The 9,247-nt window shown below is 34.9% G+C and overlaps 1 protein-coding gene across 6 annotated transcripts; it reads right to left on the bottom strand.

Annotated features, from left to right (window-relative positions):
- Positions 1 to 2,074: 2,074 nt before the first annotated feature.
- Positions 2,075 to 8,066, bottom strand: LOC101216602 (N-acetylglucosaminyl-phosphatidylinositol biosynthetic protein gpi1). 6 transcript variants are annotated; one of them, XM_031884719.1, is made up of 11 exons: positions 7,780 to 8,066; positions 7,623 to 7,718; positions 7,124 to 7,349; positions 5,903 to 6,301; positions 5,669 to 5,809; positions 5,495 to 5,595; positions 5,185 to 5,406; positions 4,578 to 5,072; positions 3,347 to 3,777; positions 2,787 to 2,880; positions 2,075 to 2,684 (listed from the first exon to the last, which is right to left on the bottom strand). In XM_031884719.1, the coding sequence occupies exons 3-11, from the start codon at positions 7,295 to 7,297 to the stop codon at positions 2,552 to 2,554; spliced, it is 2,190 nt and encodes a 729-aa protein (XP_031740579.1). In that variant the 5' UTR covers positions 7,298 to 7,349; positions 7,623 to 7,718; positions 7,780 to 8,066; the 3' UTR covers positions 2,075 to 2,551. The 6 variants fall into 6 exon arrangements, with proteins under 6 accessions (XP_031740579.1, XP_031740581.1, XP_031740582.1 ...); XM_031884721.1 differs by lacking the exon at positions 7,623 to 7,718 and having other exon boundaries at positions 5,903 to 5,973; positions 6,067 to 6,301; XM_031884722.1 differs by lacking the exon at positions 7,623 to 7,718 and having other exon boundaries at positions 5,899 to 5,973; positions 6,067 to 6,301; positions 7,124 to 7,339; positions 7,780 to 8,065.
- Between the last annotated feature and the right edge of the window lie 1,181 nt (positions 8,067 to 9,247).

Below are 9,247 nucleotides of genomic sequence, written 5' to 3'. Positions count from 1 at the left end.
AGAGTCAAGGTTTGCATCTCGAGGGAATGCCCAATCAAGAGTTCATCGTTGGCTTACGTGTCGGGTTTGGATTTGGCTGCATGGTGCGACAAGGCGATAAGGTGACACGTGTAAAGTTGTAATTCGAAACTAACGGTTAAAGAAAGTAATCAATCCAAAGAATTAGTACAAATAAGGTTGAAGGTTTAAGAGAAATGTTGTTATTTGGAGGTTTTGTCAAGAGAGTGCAAGGAGTTGAGTTGCTGCTAAGGGTGTTCTAGGTGAGGAGAGGCGTTTGAGGAAGAAGAGGAGTACACATTTGTGTGAGTGACTTTCTTAAACTAAGCACTCCTACGTGGGTGATTTTTAAGAGAAATATTTTTACTACTACAAATTTGGCCTTTTTTTGTAAAGCTTTAAGAATAATATTGATGAATATCGTGTTTTTTAAGTTCGTTAATGAAAGTTCGAATTTCGTGCTTCGTAGAAAATAACTTTTCATTTTTTTATGGGTTTTGCTCATGATCTTATCCTAAACCCAGAATTATAAATCTTTTTCTTGATGGGCATATATCATTTTTTTTATGACGTTTGTCTATGATTTTTTTTTTTTTTAACTTTGTCCATCAAGAAGCCCTAGACCCATCAAGAAATTCTAAATCCATCAAGAAATCGAAAACAAATATATTAATTTTTTTTATGATGACCATTGCAAATCAAGAAAATTCATTCCTTGATGAACCTCGTCCATCAAGAAAACCTATCTAACTTGATGGGCATTGTTAGTCAAATAATATATTATCTTTGATATTTATTGTCCATCGAGAAATAGTTTTCTTGACGTTTGTGGACTATCAACAAAACTAAGAGAATTTTTCCCATCAAGGAAATAAAAAATCTATAATTTTTTTACGTTTTTTCGTATTTCTTCAACAAAATAAAGGGATTTTTCTTGACGTACATGACCGTCAAGAAAAATATTTTTCTTAATAGTCCTTTACCATGACCATCAAGAAATTAAAATTTATGTGCGTCAAGAAAGACCAAATTTGTAGTAGTGTTTGAAAACGTTTTGTATCTCCCTGTGTTTTTATTATTGTTGTATTTAAAAAGAGAAAATTATTGCCTTTTATGTATTGATTGTGATGAATTTGTGCAAACCATTAGCTTTATTTCAACGAAGTGAGCAATGATTATGTGGTGTGTGCACATAATGTGAATGACTTCACGTGGACGACCAATACAATAAGAAATGAATCAGAAAACTTTCCAAATGTTGTGGATGGAGTGAACATCACAATAGCTCAATCGCAAGATATTGGCTACTGGAAGTCTTAGTAGGCTTGGCGAGGGGAAGGATTCATGTTCTTGGTGGAAAGGAATAAGAGAAGCTAATGTGGAATTTATGTGATTTATGAAATGAGGAATTGGAAAACACGTTTGAGAAATGAAAATGAATTTGTGCTTGACATGTATTCCCAAAAATATTTTCTAAAATCTTTCCTCACTAAGTATTTGACTTACGTGTGTAAGTTTTTCTTCCTCAGGTGATCAAGCGTTGAGACCATGAAAGGAAAGGTAAGATGGGCTGTGACACGAGAAAGCTGAGGGTTGGCAAGATTGCTAGACCATCAAGGAGTAGAATACGAAAGAGATTCTTAGGCTCCTAAGCACCTTGACGCAAAGAGTAGTACTCCTTAAGGAAGGTGAAGAGCTTAGAGCATAGGTTTACTTTTACGCCCGGTGAGAAAACAAATGTAATTGTAAAGTCTTGAATCAAGTAATAAAAGTAGAGTTGTGCTTACTATTTTTTCCGTTATATTGTGTTTGTGTATATATCTCGTTGTGTTTATCGTTCAGCAGTTAATGATTTAAGTATTAAAGGCTAGGCTAGGCGATTAAGTTAGGTTGGTTAAATGTTTTCCCCAAATATGTAAGTCCTACAATAGTAATAACTCTTTTATAAAAAAGGCATTGGTTATTTTAAAAAAGGCTGTGTTCATTCACGAAACAATCAAAAAAATTATATCAACAAACAGCCCACAACCCCTAAAAAGGGAGCTATTAGAAATTCTTGAGGGATGCAATTGCTTAATTTTGAATTTATTATCATAATATTTTAATATAAAACGAGCAAGTAACGCTCCCCCTCCCTTCCTTCGCTCTACTTCTACTTTTCGTCTATAATGGAATAATACTTTTTAGAAATACATGAAATTCCGTAACAACTCATACTCAAACCATACAAATTTAGACTTTCAACCTCATTTATCTATTTAATTCCAATACAATCTACAAATCTAGCTACCTAAAAAATTCTTCAAATCCATGAGATGAATGGACACCCCTAAAACTACTAGGGTAAATAAATTTCCAAATATACTTCCAACTGAACAGGAATCTACAACTCCTATATGACCAAAACTTTTGTTCATGTCAGCAACCCAAAGATTACCTCGAAGGCATTACATGGAGAAAGCTGAGCTCACTCCAAGATTCAACTTCAACAAATGCTAAACTCTTGCTCAGAGTAAAAGAAACTCTTGAAACTAAGAATTAACACCACATCAAATCAAGAAGTACAGGATCTTAGCTGCCTGCATGTAAGAATCGAATTGTAGCAGAGATGCCAATACTCTCTGTAAGGTACACACATCCATGGCATCGGTGAAGGAAGGCCAAGCTTCAATGTCATCGATGTAGTTCTGCAGGAGCAGCATGGATAGTTGTTAGATCAACATCCAGATTGGGGGCGGTGGTCTTACAGTAAGATGCGTACGTTCAAAGGAACAAAAGCAGATTGTTACCTTTTTCCAGTCAGGACTCCATGAAAAGTAGAAGCAAGTATTGACCGAGAGAATCCAGAGAAAATATTTACGTAGTGAGGCAGGACCAGCTCTCCTGAAGTTATAGTACCACACACCAATGATCAAATAAGTGAATGAGATATATTTTTTTTATACACGAACTGTCTATGGTATTTCAAGTTAGTCTTTCTTATACATCTCACAACTTTGTTATCGTTTCCAAGTTGCCCTCTGTGATAATGTTGTAACTCTTAGTTATGATGCCATTAGTATAAACTTCTTAAAATTCAAGGACTCAACTGAAAGCCTTTTCATTACTCGTATAAAACTGAGGATTCATATGTAATGAAAGAACAAAAACTGTACTTAAGCCAGATAAAAAAACTCCATAAAATGTGTTAACTAGCAGAATCTACTCTAAAATCAGTACAAATAGACCTCCATACATAGTTATACTGATATGATCTTTTTATTATCAAAAGCACGCAATTAACAAATAAGATTGTCTATGTTTCACCTCATTTAATATCAAATAGTTCAGTTTGTGCGAGAGAACTAACCTATGCCCATTAAATTGCTGTGAAGACATGAAACCAAAACTGAAGATTGCCTCATGGTCATCTCCCCACTAGGGTCCAAGATCTTGGTTGGTAAATCCAAGTTTTCAGAAGAGTTTCTGTCCAGACGACCCATGGAATTAATGTGGCAAGAAATGATTTCGAACCATATCCCAGAAGGAAAAGTTTTCCGCTTCACCAACCAAAGAAAAATTTTGGTAAAGGGTGTAGCATGAATAGCAGAAATTATAACTTCAATTAGCAATTTGATGAAGCTGATGGATTGATTCAGAATGGAAAAGAAAACGTAGAAGACTGAAGTAGTGGGTAAAAGAAGTAATAGTGGTGTAAAAATAAGCGATCCAACAATATGTTGCTTCACAATGTAGTCATAACTGTCTATTCTATTCCGAAGAGGATTCTGTTTTTGACCCCTGCAACAGATTCAGCATTCAGCAACATTGAGCATAATTACAAGAACAAGAAAATTCATGAAGTTAACAATGTACTATTGAATTTCAGCAGCTAGAAAACATAAAGAATAAGCTGTATTTAGAGATTCCATCCCACATCCTAATTCTCATCCCGTTGATTGAGATATTAGCCTTCCTTGGACCTCACTATAAGTTACATCTATTATAATTTATACATATATTTTCTCGCACAGATGCCTAGGCATTGGGATGGAAGGACGCTATTAAAGGGGAAAGTTTTTCAAGCACTACTATCGAATATTTTCAGACTTCAAACTACACACCTATTTCTCCCTTTCTCCATATCAAATGCAATTGGCTTCTCCCAATACAGAGATACTTATTAGATAAGTTTGAAACTCAATCAAGCATCTCCAAAATAGATAAGAAAGCATATTTATGAAAATTCAAGGTTGCACTAGAACCACTGAGAAAAGGCATGGAAATGGGCTGATTGGCTCCAAATTCTTAATTTTAAATTGCAGTACAATAACTTTCTAAAATCAGACAGACCATCAACAGCCGGAGTGCAAAATAACTAAAGAATCTATAATCAGAAAGCATCAGAAGAGCTTTTTGGTATTGTTGTAGTAGGCCGACAACCAAAATAAGAGCATACTGAAATTCTGGCTGGCCTATTCACCCCATCATGCTGGTAATGTAATGAACTTTTGTTATTTCAAATTGGTGTCACTAGTTACAACTTCATTGTAAACATAACGGCTAATGCCCAATTTGAGGGATATAAAAAAAAGAGTTACCTAAAAATGCGCCATAAGGCTGCTAATGCCTGTATCTGTGATGAATATATAAGGGAGATAAACCAATGAAGGGTCGACACATGGCATGTTGCTATCGATATCAGATCTGAGGTCAATCCAGCAGGCAAGGTCGCTCCAAAAAGAATCCCCAATATAGCAAGCGCTTTAATGACATAAATAAATATAAAACCAAAGAAGAACCAAAGTGTAGACCAAATTTGGATTGCATTAAGAGATATAATGCCAAGAACTCCAGCCAATTCTATGTTTAATTTGAAACCTGCAGGCACTCCCATCAACCACACACAACCTGAACGCAGAATGTGATTTGTGATCTCCCTAGCGAGGTTTGAAATCAACGAGCAAGTAAAATCTGCATAACATAATAATGCCACACCGAACACATTTCCCAGTAACACGTCAGCAGCTATGCTTGTCCACATCGAATGCTTCTGTAAAGCAAATTTCTCGGCAAATTCAACATTTGATAGGGACCTAAACAGAATATAAAAAGAAGAAACAGTTCATCATCTGTGAAATTGAAAACCCCAAAATACAAACAGATAATTTATAGAGCCAGAAAAATGATTCAAATAGAACTTCTTACCTCATGCCACGCTCTTGAAGCATAATTGGCCAATACAAAATTTGACAACACCGAATACGAACATTTATGCATGTGGTCATGAACATTCTTGAAACTACATTAGACATCCACAATTGTGATCCAATACGATGAAGTTTATAAGAAAACTGAAAAGTCATATAGAAGAGAGTAGAAAGTGAAGCAATAGACATAGCCAGAAGACTCCACATGAATGAATAGAACCTGCAAAGCAAGAGTGTTGAACATTAAACATTTGAAGTAAAAAATTGATAAGAGTTCAGTTGACGAAGTCAAAGCCATAAAAGAATGCCTGTCAACAATGGAAATCTGTGGAGATCTTTTGGTATGCAAATGTCTTTCAAGTGGTCTTTTAGCAGCTGCGGCACAGTTGATAGCCAAAATGACTGTATCCTGTAGGTAATAGGCATGTAAGAAAATACAATTTTGCTAGCCTGAAAACGAAAATCCTTAAAATTTCCATTACCAAGTCAAAGCTTAGTTCCTTTTGCTTAAGTACATCAACCCAGTTTGGTTTCTTGAAAGATGAACTTTCCTGCTTGCTTGAACTTGAAGGTAGCAAAGAGAAATGATGGCAGTTATATACAGGAGAATCATAAAGTATTACCTACATAAATTCCAACAAGACAGTTAGCAAGATTAACTGTTAAAGTATTAGGAGCAAATCAAAAGCAACATTGATTAATCATGACTTACATACGTGAACATCACAATTAGACACTTTCTGCCCATTCCAACAAAGGTAGTCCAAATTAGGAATCCAAAATACTTCTGCGTTTTCATATTTCTTATCAGAATCATATTCCAAGAATAGCCAATTACTGTTTCTACTATAGACTTGTCTACATTGCTCTGACACCCCACCTAAATAATAGAATTGAGGGGCAAATCTTCCACAGCCATCTGTAGTATTAACCTCACTATTCCTCCCGTGTTCATAGTGATAACAAGAAGTTTTTTCTCCATTCAATACATTAATTCGGCTGCTTGAAAGAACTTCATCACCACCAAGTTTTGGAACACATTGTCCGAGTAGAGAAAACACTGACTTATCCTGCAAAATTGCAGGCATGTTGCTGTCTGTATCATTGATAATTTCCTGGAAGAAGGTAATAACACAATCATTTGATTATTTTTTGAGGATAAATAATGATTAAAAAATCTTTTTTAAGAAAAGGAAGAGGAAAAATATTAATAAGTGGTCCTAATAATGTAGAACCCTATAGAAGGAAAGTTTTCAGGGACTCAAGAGAAAGCAGCTCCCACAGGAATTGCATGACTATGACCTAGTTGATACCTTAAAAAGGGAAGACAAGGAAGTCTTGTGAAATATGATTTCAAGACCATACATGCTAATACAATTAAATATCATATAAGACCAATGTGTTTCTCTTCCTCCTATTATCCACCATTACTATTGTTCATTTTTTCTTTCCAGCCTTCCAGCTACATAGCATGTTGGTGATTGATTAAGAAAATTTGTGATTAACTTAGGTCAGCTATCATGCAAGTTGATTGCAGATAATGAAAAGATCAATTGAGAGGGCCAAGAGGGAAAATTGTGCCCTTAGTTCATCTTAGATTAAAAAAGATATGCAGAGTATAAAATCTTGTCCTTCAACCTTCATTGTGAAGATGTTGGGTTCTGCCCTTGTACACATGTAAGAAACCAAAAGATGAATGTAGATCAAATAACCCCAACTGTCCATCCTTTTTCCTATATGTCCATTATTTTACTTTTTTTCCATCATTCAACTGCCCCACATGAGCATTATTAACGACTCTCCCTCATGATCGTAATAAACAAATTTAAATAACACCAATTCAACTTCTCCACAAATTGTGATGAACTGATAAGCACTTTTATTAATATCGAGGTGCAGAAAAAACTTGTAACATTGAGAAAAGAAGGATGTTGCACCTTGATATCACATTGGAGTTGAGATAGTGAAACATCCGTACAAGTGAATGCCACAACAACGTCAAGGGAATCTGAAGAAGGTATAAACCATCCAAACAAGAGACAGGACGAGGACTGTTTACATGGTGAATGCTGCTTGGGCCACCATAGTCTACACTTCCCTTTCATTTTCATCTCATGGTGATTATATCCTCTGGACTATCATGTACTCCCACACTACATGAATCTGCGCATAAAAATTAGTAATGCCCGCAAAAACTAAAAAATTAAGTAAGTATTATTCTAATGCATGAAGTAAACTTAAAGCACTAGTATTAAATCCTAAGAGTTTTCTAACAACTAATGTTCGTTGAAGACCAGTGAATGTCTATATAAGCTGACAGAAATTCAAAGATATTCTACCCTTGATATTGCAGGCAAAATTTTCATAAAATCCAAATCTTGCTGAAATAAATAAACGCTTCAAACAATAACGAAAAATACAACATCGAACTCTAACCGCGGTGTTCCAGGCACAGGGAAGATATCAAAGGCATACGAAATTCACAATGATGATTGCAAGAACTCGTTGGGAGAAATAAAACATTGGCTGGTCCTGATAAATTGATTTCAGAATTGGATAAAATCGATTAAACTAATTCGAAATCAAGAAATACCTGCATATAGTGATGTGGCCGTCGCCTAGTAGCTGCTGTGAAGCCCAGCCAGAAGTGAAGGCTTATTGAGCGTGGCGAGGCCACCAGATGACGGTAACAGAGAGAGAGAGAGGGAGAGAGAGATGGAGGCCGGCGACGGTTAAGAGACGTTCAGATTTGGGGGGACGCCGATGGGTGTGAGAGTAGAAGGAGGAGAATTGTGATAAAAGAAGAGATGAAGAAACCGAGAGTGTCGTTGGCAAAAATCTCTTTTTTCTTCCCTCTTTTTTCTTTCTTGACTCTTCCTTTTCCTTTTATTGTTAGCACATTTTCAAATATGGCGAAATAAACATAAAATTTTAGTATATGAGTGTATGTCTATCATGCATACAAACTTAAATTTGTGTATGGTACTAAACTTTTCTCCCCCGATAAGAGATAGTTTGGGTGGCTTATGAATCACTACTACTTCCAAGCTTTGATACCGTTTCAACTTTTAAATCTAACGATTTAGTCTTTAAACTTTTTCATTTGGTATCATTCTTTTCTATACACCATATGTCTTACCTAAAGAAAATAGAAGCCACTCAAATATAGCTTAGAGAAAAAAAATTGACATTTTTAAAAATAAAAAAATAAATTTAAATATTTACTATCAAATATTTGTAATTGATGGAAAAGAAAATGATTTAGGAAAAAGAAAAGGGGAAGGATTAGTTAGAGAAGAAATATAATTTCTATTTCTTCTTTCTACATTCTTCCTTGCTTAATCTACTTCCTCCATTTTATCTCACAATATTGTAGGAAAATGTAAAGAGTTATGGATTACAATCACACCAAATATTTTTTTAAGGTTAATTTGAATTTTTCTCAATACTTTGGTGTGTTCTTGTAATTGTTGGAAGTGAACCTTCTGGAGTTTTGTTTGATTTAAAATTAAATCCAGGCTTCTATAGAAATTATCTCCCCTTTTCCATTTACTTATTTGGAAAAAGAAAAAAACCATTTCATCTCTCTGTGTTTAGGCAAATGAATGTTAATTGTTTTATAGTTTTGGTAGAACTTTAAACAAAGAGGGAACCCATTCTTCCTCCCCTAGATGATCATACAACCACAAACCACACCAAGCTTGCTGAATTGAATTTTTAACCAAGCTAAGCAATTGAAGGTGTAAGAGTCACCCACGTAATTTACCTAGTCTTTTCTTTTTTATGGAAGGATGTATTGGCAGTGTAAGAGAGATGATAAAGTTGGATGTATGAGGTTATTTAAAGATTGGAATGAGAGAGGAATTTGATTTTGGAATAAAAAAAAAAGGTGGAAATTCAGAAAATGAGGCGAAGGAGAAGGAGTGATTGTTCTTTTTCTTTTAATTAATGATCATCATATTATAAAAAGAAAAAACTTGATTAGGAAGATGGGTATAGTCAATTAAGTGGATTTGTTTGGTTAATATAATTACTTCACATATTTTCGCAATGCTTCACAT

Source organism: Cucumis sativus, chromosome 4 (genome assembly GCF_000004075.3).
Source record: "Cucumis sativus cultivar 9930 chromosome 4, Cucumber_9930_V3, whole genome shotgun sequence".
Lineage (NCBI taxonomy): Eukaryota > Viridiplantae > Streptophyta > Magnoliopsida > Cucurbitales > Cucurbitaceae > Cucumis > Cucumis sativus.
The sequence above is the reverse complement of the archived record's forward strand: the minus strand, read 5'-3'. Positions and strand labels throughout refer to the sequence as shown.